The following is a 15,000-nucleotide window of genomic DNA, read 5'->3' as shown; positions in this document are numbered from 1 at the left end:
TGTGTGTGTGTGTGTGTGTGTGTGTGTGTGTGTGTGTGTGTGTGTGTGTGTGTGTGTGTGTGTGTGTGTGTGTGTGTGTGTGTGTGTGTGTGTGTGTGTGTGTGTGTGTGTGTGTGTGTGTGTGTGTGTGTGTGTGTGTGTGTGTGTGTGTGTGTGTGTGTGTGTGTGTGTGTGTGTGTGTGTGTGTGTGTGTGTGTGTGTGTGTGTGTGTGTGTGTGTGTGTGTGTGTGTGTGTGTGTGTGTGTGTGTGTGTGTTGTGTGTGTGTGTGTGTGTGTGTGTGTGTGTGTGTGTGTGTGTGTGTGTGTGTGTGTGTGTGTGTGTGTGTGTGTGTGTGTGTGTGTGTGTGTGTGTGTGTGTGTGTGTGTGTGTGTGTGTGTGTGTGTGTGTGTGTGTGTGTGTGTGTGTGTGTGTGTGTGTGTGTGTGTGTGTGTGTGTGTGTGTGTGTGTGTGTGTGTGTGTGTGTGTGTGTGTGTGTGTGTGTGTGTGTGTGTGTGTGTGTGTGTGTGTGTGTGTGTGTGTGTGTGTGTGTGTGTGTGTGTGTGTGTGTGTGTGTGTGTGTGTGTGTGTGTGTGTGTGTGTGTGTGTGTGTGTGTGTGTGTGTGTGTGTGTGTGTGTGTGTGTGTGTGTGTGTGTGTGTGTGTGTGTGTGTGTGTGTGTGTGTGTGTGTGTGTGTGTGTGTGTGTGTGTGTGTGTGTGTGTGTGTGTGTGTGTGTGTGTGTGTGTGTGTGTGTGTGTGTGTGTGTGTGTGTGTGTGTGTGTGTGTGTGTGTGTGTGTGTGTGTGTGTGTGTGTGTGTGTGTGTGTGTGTGTGTGTGTGTGTGTGTGTGTGTGTGTGTGTGTGTGTGTGTGTGTGTGTGTGTGTGTGTGTGTGTGTGTGTGTGTGTGTGTGTGTGTGTGTGTGTGTGTGTGTGTGTGTGTGTGTGTGTGTGTGTGTGTGTGTGTGTGTGTGTGTGTGTGTGTGTGTGTGTGTGTGTGTGTGTGTGTGTGTGTGTGTGTGTGTGTGTGTGTGTGTGTGTGTGTGTGTGTGTGTGTGTGTGTGTGTGTGTGTGTGTGTGTGTGTGTGTGTGTGTGTGTGTGTGTGTGTGTGTGTGTGTGTGTGTGTGTGTGTGTGTGTGTGTGTGTGTGTGTGTGTGTGTGTGTGTGTGTGTGTGTGTGTGTGTGTGTGTGTGTGTGTGTGTGTGTGTGTGTGTGTGTGTGTGTGTGTGTGTGTGTGTGTGTGTGTGTGTGTGTGTGTGTGTGTGTGTGTGTGTGTGTGTGTGTGTGTGTGTGTGTGTGTGTGTGTGTGTGTGTGTGTGTGTGTGTGTGTGTGTGTGTGTGTGTGTGTGTGTGTGTGTGTGTGTGTGTGTGTGTGTGTGTGTGTGTGTGTGTGTGTGTGTGTGTGTGTGTGTGTGTGTGTGTGTGTGTGTGTGTGTGTGTGTGTGTGTGTGTGTGTGTGTGTGTGTGTGTGTGTGTGTGTGTGTGTGTGTGTGTGTGTGTGTGTGTGTGTGTGTGTGTGTGTGTGTGTGTGTGTGTGTGTGTGTGTGTGTGTGTGTGTGTGTGTGTGTGTGTGTGTGTGTGTGTGTGTGTGTGTGTGTGTGTGTGTGTGTGTGTGTGTGTGTGTGTGTGTGTGTGTGTGTGTGTGTGTGTGTGTGTGTGTGTGTGTGTGTGTGTGTGTGTGTGTGTGTGTGTGTGTGTGTGTGTGTGTGTGTGTGTGTGTGTGTGTGTGTGTGTGTGTGTGTGTGTGTGTGTGTGTGTGTGTGTGTGTGTGTGTGTGTGTGTGTGTGTGTGTGTGTGTGTGTGTGTGTGTGTGTGTGTGTGTGTGTGTGTGTGTGTGTGTGTGTGTGTGTGTGTGTGTGTGTGTGTGTGTGTGTGTGTGTGTGTGATCACATTTTTATGTAATATAGTAACAGTAACAGTAATAATAGTTGTATGGGAGGGATATGTTACGTATGTCTGTAACCATTGCATTTCTGTTGTCAGATGTGAATGTTCCCAGACCAGATGACAAGTCCATTATGACATACCTTGTCTCATACTACAATTATTTTACTAAGATGAAGTCAGAGGAAACTGCAGGAAGGCGAGTTGCAAAGGTAATCGTTTACTAACACGCTATACAGTTTACTGTGGCTGTTATCTACTTGCCAGTTACAAACATCTGGCTAACTGTCAGCTAATCTCTGCCTGTTTATCTGTTTTAAGTGTGTCTGTTTTCATGTATTTGATATTCTGTGAACACAGCGGCAAAATGAAAAATAATGCTATATATATATATATATATATATATATGTATGTATGTATGTATGTATGTATGTATGTATGTATGTATGTATGTTAAGTTCTCTTGTTGCATCTCTTGCCCCAGAGATCTGTTTTGTGCGTTCTGGACGAGAGAGTGGGTTTGGATCTGCACACCCCTGGCTCACTATAATCTCTTCATTGTGCAGGTTCCTTTAGTGTTTCCTATTACTGGGACTTCTGTTCTCTTTCTTTAAAGTCTTACAGCGATAGAGGAGGGGCGACGATGACAGGCATAGGATGGTGTCGGGAGTCATCAGTCACGAATCTGCATGTAAGCGGTGCTAGCAAGATGGTCGTTTGTAGTTTACCTGGGGTGAAAACTACATCCGGTCCTACTAGCACGACTGAGCAGCACTTTTCAGTGAGAGCACTGCTCACCTCGAATGAGGAAGGACCTAGAAAAGGTGGTCTAAAAAAAGCTCACCCTGTTGCCACTTACCAGTTTACCGCGGCTGGTTAGTCGTCCAATTTTGCGGTCGAACAAAGAGGAAAACGGAACTTAAAGTTGCTTGTTGGAATGTAAGGACTCTTATTGACTCTAATGATCGGATTCAGCGCAAAACGGCAATTCTCTCTCACGAGCTAAAGCGTTATAGGATTGACATCGCTGCCCTTAGTGAAACTCACCTTGCGGACAACGGTGAGTTACGTGAAGTAGGTGGTGGATTCACAATCTTTTGGAAAGGTCGACCCGCTAGTGAGAAGAGGCAGTCTGGTGTTGGTCTTGCCATTAGGACATCTCTTGTTAATCGTCTCGATACTCTTCCAAAGGGCATCACCGATCGCCTTATGACTGTTCGTGTTCTTCTGACTTCACACAATTACCTAACTATCATCAGTGCCTATGCTCCAACTATGTGTGATACAATCGAGGCCAAAGAAAAGTTTTATGATGATCTGAATAATGTGATAAAGTCTGTGTCACCAAAAGACAAATTACTGCTTTTAGGAGATTTCAATGCTCGTGTTGGATCTGACCATGAAGCCTGGGCTGGCATTCTTGGCCACCATGGCATCGGAACCGAAAACAGTAATGGCACCCTTCTTCTGACCCTTTGTGCATCTCATGATTTAACAATAACAAACACATTGTTTCAACAACAAGATAAATACAAGACAACATGGATGCACCCGCGGTCGTCTCGTTGGCATATGATTGACTTTGCTATTGTTCGTCGGGCAGACGTAAAATATGTCAAACTCACAAGAGTAATGCGTGGTGCATCTGCTACTGATCTATCTGATCATAGAATGGTGCGGATCAATCTCTTGTATACTATCAAGGCTCCTGCACGCCATCAATCCAAGAGTAAACAACAGAAGTTGAATGTGGATAGTCTACGAACACTTGGCGCCAGAGAGAATCTCTGTGAGAAAATTTCTGAAACTTTAGGGAGTGTGCCTGCTTGTACATCTGCGTGTGATATTGATTCACAGTGGTCATGCTTACGTGATTCTGTTTATGATGCATCAAAACAGGTTCTTGGCATCCAAGGAAAGAAACATCAAGACTGGTTTGACGACAATGACATTGATATTTGTAATCTCCTTGACAGATTACATCATAAGCATCGGGCGTGGTTGGCTGACAGGAACGATTATAGAAAAGCCAATGCTTATAGATCCAGCAAGAGATTAGTTCGATCACGACTTGGTGCTATGAGGGATGCATGGTGGGATGAGAAAGCAAAAGAGCTCCAGCTAGCCAGTGACCGACATGACATGAGGACATTGTATACTGGCCTGAGACAAATCTTTGGTCCAGAATTCAGTGGAAGTACACCACTTCGCACTGCTGATGAATCCTCAATGTTGCATGGTAAAGAAGACATCCTGGATCGTTGGGTAGAGCATTTTTCATCTGTTCTCAATCGGCCTTCTCGTATCTGTGAGGAAGCCATTGAAGCAATCCCACAGATGCCCCTTATCTCACAAATGTCTGACCCTCCTTCTATACTTGAAATTGGCAATGTAATTGCCAATATGTCAAATGGCAAGTCTCCAGGTGCAGATGGCTTGCCTGTTGAAGTCTTTAAACATGGTGGCCCCTTGCTGTTAACCAAACTAGGTGATCTCGTCAGAGAATGTTGGGAACAGGAGAGAGTCCCTAAAGCATTTAAGGATGCTCACATTGTGCATTTGTACAAGAAGAAAGGTGATAAATCTGACTGCAACAACCATCGAGGGATATCGTTGTTATCTGTGGCCGGTAAAATTATGGCAAGACTTCTTCTAGATCGTCTTGTTGCTCACTTAACGGAGAAGATTCTACCCGAGTCTCAATGTGGTTTCCGTTCAGGTCGCGGGACTATTGATATGGTCTTCTCTGCACGTCAAATCCAAGAAAAATGTAGGGAACAACACATGGATCTATTTATCGTTTTCATTGATTTAGTCAAGGCATTCGACTCAGTCGATCGTACGGGCTTGTGGAAGATCCTAGCCAAACTGGGTTGTCCAACTAAAATTGTAAATCTCATTGCGGCTTTTCATGATGGCATGGAAGCTAGAGTTATAGACAATGGTTCTATCTCGTCCAGTTTCCCAGTCAGCAATGGTGCCAAGCAGGGATGTGTCCTTGCCCCAACACTGTTCAGCATATTGTTCTCGTGTATGTTGAATGATGCATTGAAAGATCTCCGACCTGGCATCCAAGTCCAGTTTAGATCGAGTGGTGGTATTTTCAATCTTCGACGACTGAAAGCCAAAACAATGGTTTCTGACGTGATAGTTCGGGACCTATTGTTTGCCGATGACTGTGCAGTCTGTGCTCATACGTTTGATGACATCCAATGTATCATGAAGTGCTTCAATAGATCTGCAGAGCGTTTTGGTCTTTCAATCAGTTTGAAAAAGACCCATGCGCTTTTCCAACCTAAGCCTGGAGGCAGTCCAGTTCCTCCACCAATCATGGTAGGTGATCACCCCCTTACGTATGTCCAAAATTTCATCTATCTCGGTAGCTCTTTGTCAGTTGACACCACACTTGCCACGGAAGTGTCCTGCAGAATTTCAAAAGCTAGCTCAGCTTTTGGCAAGCTTTCCAGGAAGCTGTGGAATAGACATGATATTAAGCTGACGACCAAAATATCTGTATACAAAGCAGCCATCTTACCAACTTTATTATATGGCTGTGAATCATGGACACTGCTCCGTCGAAATTTTGCTGTGCTTAGCAGCTTTCACATGAGATGTCTTCGTCGGATCTGCGGTATTAAGTGGGAGGATATGGTTCCAGACACAGAGGTACTTTCTGTAAGCAATATGTGTGGTCTGGAGTACTACCTCCTTAAATGTCAATTTCGTTGGGCTGGTCACGTTGTCCGAATGTCCGATACAAGAACTCCCAAACAACTTTTTTATGGGCAATTGGGAGAAGGGGCGCGACACCAGGGAGGTCCAAAGCTGAGATTTAAAGACTCTCTAAAGGCTAACTTGAAGAAATGCTCCATCAACCCTTCCAGTTTTGAGACCCTTGCAAAAGATAGGGCACTGTGGAGGAACCGTTGTCATAAATGCATTCAAAGTTTTGAGGAAAGTCGTCTGAAAGCTGCTAGAGCTAAGAGACAGTGTCGCAAAGACCAGCAGCGACTCCACCTTCAACAAGTTCAACAGCAACAACATCTGCAACAACTACAATCATCACATGTCAGTCCTTCTTTTCGTTGTCTGACATGTGACTTAGTGTGTCGCTCAAAAGCAGGACTCATGTCTCACATGCGACACAAGAAACATTAAAGAGTCATCACTGAAATCAGTGGACATACCATCATCATGTATGTATGTATGTATGTATGTATGTATGTATCATAGAGTATGTATGTATGTATGTATTATACAGTGTGTATGTATGTATGTATGTATGTATGTATACAGTTGTATCCATATCTCACAATGCTGATGGAACACTCAACAGGTCTAACTGACATGTGTTCACTGTGCCATGAAAAGCAGACATTGAGGCAAGGTTTTGAATCATTACCCTGTAGCCTTGGCTCAGGATATTTATACCTGGCGCCGTAATCAAGTGCTGAGAATTATTGCAGATTCTTTACAAATGAAGCTACTTGAATTCGAGTAGAGTTAGAACTGTAAGTTTCAAAATTGAGTAGATTTAGAGTCGGGCTTTCACCTCTTCTCCGCCAATGCCAGCAGAGGTGGCCAACTGGCACTATGGTGCCACAAGTGGCACCAGAGGCTGGTCATGGACACCAGGCAAGGAAAGATTTCACACCAAGGTTTGAAGCCACACAAAAAGATGGTGGTGTCACGACTGTAACTGAAGAGCAGTGATTCCGTGAACACAAGGCATCATTATGTCAATCGTGTGTCTGTGTGCCTGCCTACCTGTCTTTCTCTATGCATGCATGTATGTATTGTGATGGTACATGGTATCTTTGTATGTATTTAGATGTATGAATGTATGATTTACGTACTACGTTTGCTTGTACTACAGAAGTAGGTAAGTAGCCTTAAACTAGTCTCTTGCAGGTGTGTGCACGTAGGTCTGTCATTTCCGTTGGGTACCAGGATGCGTTCCTGGTGCCACACCAAGACACCAGCCTTATCTGAACTTGGACACCTCAGCAGAGGATTTTCAACTGACACAACCAGTGTGCCTTCAAAATGACTCGGAAGCATCATCATGAGCGACCTGATTCCCACCTTTTAATAAGTACAATTGTACATTTGTTGGGCGGACTGCTTCGGATAGGGAGCGCTTGTAATGTCCACAAATGTAGCTTGAACCCTATCAGGCCGTCTTGATTTGTCAACATGCTTACCCTTCGATTGACATGTAATATTTTGTAATTTATAATTTTCCCTTGAAGGTGACTTGGCAGGCTATTAGTATGTCTCGTCCATGATCAGTTCAGTCAAGTCTCAGACATCTGTATCTACAGCATTAGCAAAATGAGTTTTTACCTTCTTGAGTTAATTAACAATAGCAATGAAACAGAATTTCAAAGCGGCGAAGGATTGTAGAGTCTCGAAGTATAATGGCCTTGTGTTGCAGTTCAAGTCTAAACAATTTGGTGTACACTTGGAAACGATCGAATTTTGTTTAAGAGAATGATTTGTGATTCATGGCTTTCCACCATTGATGGTTTTATCCTGGGCACATCAGATGATGTAAGGAGTCTGCTGCAATCGGTGTGCACGGAAGTTCAAATGGCATTGTTCACCATATGACAGAGAAGAAAGTCTAATTGCTGGATCTAGTTTATCTAATTTATTTAGTATGCAATTGTTGATGCATAGAGTAGTTTTACGCTACATGGCCCCAAGCTAGATGTGGCGTTGCATTGTAATTGCAATGAAGGCGTGAGCTTTCGTAATCTTCATTTCTTGTGTGTATGTATGGTACGTCTGTCTGTCTGTCTGTCTGTCTGTCTGTCTGTCTGTCTGCCTGTCTGCCTGTTTGTCTGTCTACCTGTCTGTCTGTCTGCCTGTTTGTCTGTGTATCTGTCTGTTTTTTGTTTGTGCTGCTAGCTGGTTTGGTGCCAAGGGTAGTCAATGTAAATTTAGGTTTGTCTGTGCTACACACAGTATATAGTGTTTTCTTTTTTTGTAGGTTGTGGGTAAAATGATGGAGACAGATAAAATGAGGACCGACTATGAGCGAATGGCGTCTGATCTTCTTAACTGGATTCTCTCGACTATCAACAAACTCGCAGACAGAACCTTTCCTAACAATGTGGCTGGGATACAGTCGCTGTTGGTTGATTTCAAGAGATACAGAATGATTGAGAAGCCACCAAAGTGAGTGTACAAGCCAATATCTACGTTTTGAGCGATTCATTGCAAGTGAATTATATAGACTTGTGGTTGCTCAGAGGATTTTTCTGTCTGTCTTTGGTTTTATATTTTTGTTTGTTTGTGGCCTGTCTGTCTGTCTGTCTGTCTGTCTCTCTTCCTCTCTGTTTGTCTGTATGTCTGTCGGTTTATGTCTGTCTGTTTATGTCTGTCTGTTTGTCTGTCGGCTTGTCTGTTTGCATCTGTCTGTTTGTGCTGTCTGTCTGTTTTTTGGTTTGTCTGTCAGTCTTTCTGTTTATGTCTGTCTTCTTTCTGTTTATGTCTGTCTTCTTTCTGTTTATGTCTGTCTTCTTTTGTTTATGTCTGTCTGTGTGTCTGTTTGTCTGTCCGTCTGTCTGTCTATGTATCTTTTTGTGTAGTTCTGTCTGTCTGTTTGTTTGTTTGTCAGTTTGCTGCTATGTCTGTTTCATTGTTTATTTCAAATGTGTGGCTATAACATTTGTTTCTACAACAAATCAGGTACGTCTGTAGCTTTCGTTTATGTCTTACGTTCATGCTTTTTTTAGATATTCTGAAATGAGTGACTTGGAGGTGCAATATTTTGACATCCAAGCCAACTTGAGGGCATTTAGACAAAAGACATGGATGCCTTCTGAAGGAAAATCAATATCAGATATCAACAAGGTACTACCCATTTAGTATATTGAGAGAATGCGTTTCAAATACAGTAGTTAACACACTGAGAGAGTCATCTTTAACTTTAACAGTTGACTATAGTGTGAAACACATGTTTAGTATACTACAACCTGCAATATTGGAAGAGATATATCTTTAAGGGGCTGCCCAAAATTAACAATTTTTCAAAACCAAATTAAATTTTGGTAAGTGGGGGCTGGGTAAGGCCTCTTTCATATGAAGAACTATTGGAAAATCATCCGGGAGCTGTTGACCACACCTTGGTAGACAGGCAGTCACATCTGTGAAATGTTTCAAACCATGCTGTTTGGATTGTGTATGAAGAAGGCATCCTTCTTTTCCAACTTTGGGCATGCCATTTGGACCTTATTATTCTGTTATTGAGGCTCTCTGGAAGCTGGATCCATCTGAAAATAGGAAGTCCTTGGAGAACGCACAGAAGTCGTTACAGGAAACGTACGAGTGGGAGAGAAGGTCAGCTGCGACCAACAACCCGGCAGCTGCAAAGAATCCTTGCTATCGCTGTACAAATGAATGTGGTTTGACGTTCTCGACTTATCAGCTTAGCAAGCACAAGAAGGTCGGTGGACATGTGCTACCGAAGGGTAGACCACAAAAGACATCAGTAATGCATGTCGACTACTTTGACTAACAAAATAATGCCGGAGATAAGAGTGCACTCTGGGTGAGCAGAATTCACATCGTGACAGCCTAGATATTTTGAAAACGGAAATTTTGGAGGCATGGCCACTGAATTCAAAAAAGGTGGCCTTCGTTCTGAAATTTCTGGAGAGAACGCTGAAGCACACTTCTAATAGTCCGTTCACAGAATCAGTTGTAACTAGACCAACACAGCTCAGCGTGGGTCGGCTTACTTTCAAAGGTTGTTTGAATGCGGGCCGAGCTGGGCCGAGCGGTGCTGGAATGGCCCACCTCAAACTGTCGTCCCACCACGGTTTGGCTTGGCTCGGCTCGCCTTGGCTTTCATCACTGTGTGAGCTTTATCCAACTGCCAAACTGTAGTGTTGCATTACCAGACCCTCACTCCCGCGTCATACTCATGTAGTCACATCTCGTAGCATGAGACTTTCTGGTTTACACGTGACCATGCAAACTTATCTAGTGTACGTAACAAGAGGCACACCCTCTAAGTGAGCTGGTTGCTTTTTCTGAACGGCATGTGAATGGGGCTATGGCTTGGCTCTCTGGCACAGGTCGGCTTGGCTCAGCTTTCTTTGGAAAGGAGCTTGTGTGAAAAGGCTACTAGACAGTAGTGTAAGGTGTCAAGAGATACGTTTTTGGTATAACATTGTAGTGTACTACACTGAGACAAGGATGTGTTTGTCCAGTGCTCAGGGTAACACTTTAAGAGACAGGTACAATGGTTTAATGTAATGGATAGTATTACTTGGGAAGTCTATCTCTCTACTGTGATGAGAATCAAATTTTGTGCATCTGTAGGGATGGGGTCGCCTAGAGCAAGCAGAACACAAGAGAGAACTGGCTCTGCGAGATGCTCTTTTGAGGTATTAATATTGGAATCAAGGCATGTAGTTAACTAAATTGAACTAAATTGGAAACTTTATTTAGACATGAACAACTTGAGCAGTTGGCAGCTCGTTTCGAAAGGAAGGCCGATCTCAGAGACTCATGGCTTACAGAAATGGATAATGTGCTTTCAGACATGACTTATGGTGATACATCAGGATCTGTCACTGCTGCACTGAAGAGGCATGAGGCTGTAAATACGGATGTCAGAGCTCGGGTATGGCAAGTTTAGTGGTGTCACAAACTGGTGAATGCAATATAAACACAGAAAGCAATTGAAACATGTGGACATAAATAGAACAGACCTTTGGACAGGCAGGCAGATCAAACAGAGACAGACCAGACATACAGACAGACGGACGAACTGACAGACAGACAGACAGACAGACAGACATAATTTTTACTGTATGTGGTAGTTCAACTGGTGTGCCTGAGTTTAGATAGTGTCAATTTCAAAGTTCTAAATAGTGTCAATTAATATATTGTGCTGTCATGAATTAATACGCGCATGCACAATGTGCTACATCTATATAGGTTGGGGTTTGTCTCACTATGGCAACGATTCTCTTGTTCGGGACGTGTTTTTAGTGGCACTGATTTTGCCAATTTTTTGAAACTGTAGGCAGGCTTGTAAAAAGCCTGGCAGACCAGCCTGATATACAGCTTGGCATCATTTGCAAATTGCAAGTACAGTAGTATTTTTCAAAATTTAGAAATAGTATGACACTGAATGATCAGTTCATGGTCTTATCTGAAACATTCTAGGCAGTCTAATGTGGTAGAACTGATTTGACAACGTCCATACATTTATGTTGTGCTTTTAGGAAGATCGTATTGATGCAGTCGTGAAGTTGGCCGATCAACTGATCTCTGGTGAATATCACCAAGCACCAGCAGTGAGGCAAAGGTAATATTTCGGCATTGCCTTTTGTCATTGGTTGTTTATTCAACAGACATTGAAGTGGCTGTAAACGTGGTGTAGGTAGTCATGGATGCCATTGTGCGTAGTCACAATAAACAGTGAACACCGTCAGCTGTCAATTTTATGTTAAATTTGATTTTTGTATTTGGCACTTGTTGTTTTGTCTGCTTGCAAGGAGCTTTGCGATTGCAGACTAACAGTATTGTGGATGTTCCAGTGCAATGACTTAATTAACTTTGGAGCTGCTTTATGATACTGTTTATGTATGTATGTATGTATGTATGTATGTATGTATGTATGTATACAATTGCCTCTCTCTCCGGAGTGTCAGTTCTGTCCAAGCAGCAAGTTGAAGTACATAGTGACATATAGTGACTTGTGATAGTGTTAGATTGTAAAGTATCGTAGCAAGTGCCTAGTGACTGCATTATCTAAACTGGGCTTAGGGGCTCTTGTAACAAAAAATGTATGTATGTATGTATGTATGTATGTATGCATGTATGTATGTATCGAAATGTATATATTTATATGGTTTGAGACTCCTGTTCGCCTATTTGACTCTCATTATTTTACATGAAAGTTGTTCTAGTGACGACATTTGCGAACTTTGAAAGGGCCACTTGTCCAGCAAGACCAACGACCACGAATCCAAAGTCCTGACAGCAAATAAAGCTCTAAATGACCACAAGATAATTTCACTAAAACATTCAAACATTGTCGCAGAGGGAGCACTGACACCTAGTTTTTCAAAATGTTACCATTTCACACCTAATCCTTTTCATTGCGCAATAATATTCATATGTATATGTGTGCCTTTCACTTCGTGTTTTTGAAAGAGCTGTTTGGCTAACTAGGTGACAGTCATTCAGCTGTCTGAGAAAGGACATAGTATACTAGCACTTGGAACGTCTCGTCGACAGTGTCTGGCATGCAGAGGCAAAGGTCTATGGATGTGCCAGGTTAAATATGCAACCAACTGTTACGAGTGACCACTCTAGTAGTAGTCACTAGAACAGGTTTCACCATAGTTTGTGAAATAGGCATTACAGCTTTTTTAAATGTTGTTTTGCAGTCAACGTTTCACTTTCCTGTTTGTCGGAAGTTTGTGAACATCTCAGATTGAATAGTCAATTAGAACTGGTCATGATGTAGAGACAGAAATCAAGAGGTGTTATAAAATCGATGTTTGACGTCTGCACTATAAGACGACGTCTATGTTCAAACAGACAATTCTTTTTTATATTTGGACACTATAATGTGAGTCTCTTATAGTATGACTGTTGGAATAGCAAGCAAATTGATTCTTTTTTGGCTTACAAAGAGATGCTTTTCATTGTACTTGTTAATTAATTAGAAAGATGGGAGCATGGCTGCAATTTTAAGTTGAAAACATTTTACTACCAGAAATATGCGATTGCATGAGGCCATCACGTGAACATATTGCCTTAGTTGTTGATGTCAGGAAACCTGTGTCTGGTCTCAATGTTTATACATGCGTGTATTTTCTCACCTATATTGTGTATAATTGTGGTTTATCTGATGCTGACTGTGGCTTTGATTAATGTTCCAATGTTGTTGGATGATTGGTAGTGGTGTTTGTGTAGACAGCAGGGGATTCGGTCAAAATGGCAGTCCTTGCTGCAGAAATTGGAGAAGAGGCGGCAGTCTCTTGAGAGCTTTAGAGATCTGGTGATGGTGTTTGCTAACATGGACAGAGCTCTTGCTGAGATGACACTGACTGAGGTTGGACTGTGGATTGTATTGATTTTGATGTTAATTTAGTCTTCAGTGCATATGTCTATATCTGTTTAATATGCATTATGAACTATTATGTTTAGAAGTTTTTTTGTTTATCTTATGTGTGCTCTATGGGAGTGTTAGTTGCAAATTTGTCAGCAGTTAATTTTTTTGTATTGCTATTGTTGTTTGTGTAGCTGTTTTGTGTGATCTTCTGATGCTTTGAGGTGCATTGTGATTTTTGTTTTTTTAGGATTAGCCTGTCAGTCTTTCAGTGTGTGTGTGTGTGTGTGTGTGTGTGTGTGTGTGTGTGTGTGTGTGTGTGTGTGTGTGTGTGTGTGTGTGTGTGTGTGTGTGTGTGTGTGTGTGTGTGTGTGGGCTTGTGTGTCTGTTTGTCTTTGTATTGTCTATCTGTTTGTCTGTCTGTCAGTCTTCCAGTCAGAAAATCAGCCAGGTATTGTGATTTAGAGTCTATTATTGAACTTGAAATTGCTTTTGCACATCCTTTGAGTTCTGATACCGTCAATCAATCAGGGCAGGTTGATGCAGCACTGAAAACAGAAGAGAAGAAAATGGAAAAATATGAACAGGAAGTTTTCCTGAGTGGCTCAACAGCCACTGTCGGTCGACCCTCTACTTTTTTTAGCATTTTAGTCACTTCGGTGAGTCGGCAGAATTGTTTCTGCAAGAACTGGCAAACAGGCAAAATATGTTGGAGATATCAAGCAGGAGTAGAATTTCTCACTGACTGAAGACAGTGCGTTTCTGTTCTATTAGAGACATGTAACAGCCAAGTGATTTTACGAAAGAAAATTGCTCGCCTTCTACTACACGGTCAAAAAAAGATAGACAAATTTAGAGAAAAGGCTAGTCAGTTTGTAATTCCTTAGGCCACATTGATGAACAGGTTACTGGACTGATGTGTATTTGTTTACTTTTGAAGATTGACTTTTTAAATGAATAAACGATTTTTCAGTCTGTCTGTCTGTCTGTCTGTCTCTGTTTCTGTCTTTGTCTGTCTGTTTGGTATGGCCTTTTGTAGCTCAATCATGAGCGAGTAGTAGACGGTTAGTGGAAACATTTGGAACTTGTAGGTAGAAAGTCTACGTGCGGAATGAGCACAGGCGTAATTCCTGTGGGCAAGGAGCTTACACGCAGTTGCCTGTTCTGACTCAGGAGTATAAACGAGTACTTGGTCTTTGACTGCATGGGGACAGATCATTGGCTTTTGCACATAAGATTGGAACATATGGGTATTTGTGATTCTGGGTTTTTAACTCTGATGTGTTGTGACGTGATCAACACTCTTGGATGTCTCTATCAAAGCTTCAGGTGAACAGTCAACTCGATTCCTTAGAGACTTCACGTAGCGCACGGAGGTTTTGCCCTTGGGCGGGGTAAGATGTCATCAATAGACGGGCTTGATATTTGTCCATTCCTCTATTGTTTAAGCTCAGTTCACGGTACTACGTTGATGCCGACGTTGACGCTGTAATAGAAATGGATCCTATTTCAGTGTCAGCGTCGACATCAAAGAATTCCGCCTGCGTTAATGCGGTGTCATTGATGTTGACGCTCAGCTGAGCATCAGCATCAATACTGTGAAAAGGGCTTTAGTCTATCTGTTTGGCCGTCAGTCTATCTGTCTGTATTTATGCAATATGTGTGCATATCATTGTGTATGTATGTTTGTCCTTCCTTGGGAGTGCGTTTGTGTGTGTGTGTGTGTGTGTGTGTGTGTGTGTGTGTGTGTGTGTGTGTGTGTGTGTGTGTGTGTGTGGCTGAATTGGTTAGAGAGTGCATTTAGAGAATGAAAACATCCGGGACCTTGCAGGCTCAAGTCACAGTAATGGCAATTTATGGCATAATTTCCCTAAGCAAGAAACTTACACACACAATTACTTCTCTCGACTCAGGAGTATAAATGAGTACCTGGTCATTGACTGGGCTGGACATGACCGCTGGCTTGGCAGTAACATCATATGTAGTTGACAGGTACTTGTGGGCCTTGGTGTTCAGTCCCAGAGCTGCTTTGTCAGTACACCTGGATGAGTTCGGCC

The 15,000-nt window shown here is 42.7% G+C and overlaps 1 protein-coding gene across 1 annotated transcript in view; it reads left to right on the top strand.

The window, feature by feature from the left end:
* The window catches only part of LOC134198440 (spectrin beta chain, non-erythrocytic 1-like), a 65,723-nt gene that overhangs the window by 13,998 nt on the left and 36,725 nt on the right, over nucleotides 1-15,000 (top strand). Inside the window, exons 8-14 of the mRNA XM_062667848.1 lie at nucleotides 1,960-2,072; nucleotides 7,856-8,043; nucleotides 8,604-8,721; nucleotides 10,195-10,259; nucleotides 10,324-10,498; nucleotides 11,106-11,188; nucleotides 12,808-12,946. Of these exons, the coding sequence (XP_062523832.1) occupies nucleotides 1,960-2,072; nucleotides 7,856-8,043; nucleotides 8,604-8,721; nucleotides 10,195-10,259; nucleotides 10,324-10,498; nucleotides 11,106-11,188; nucleotides 12,808-12,946 (881 nt within the window). The remainder of the gene's footprint in view (nucleotides 1-1,959; nucleotides 2,073-7,855; nucleotides 8,044-8,603; nucleotides 8,722-10,194; nucleotides 10,260-10,323; nucleotides 10,499-11,105; nucleotides 11,189-12,807; nucleotides 12,947-15,000) is intronic.

The sequence above is a fragment of the Corticium candelabrum genome, chromosome 2, assembly GCF_963422355.1.
Source record: "Corticium candelabrum chromosome 2, ooCorCand1.1, whole genome shotgun sequence".
NCBI lineage: Eukaryota > Metazoa > Porifera > Homoscleromorpha > Homosclerophorida > Plakinidae > Corticium > Corticium candelabrum.
The sequence above is the reverse complement of the archived record's forward strand: the minus strand, read 5'-3'. Positions and strand labels throughout refer to the sequence as shown.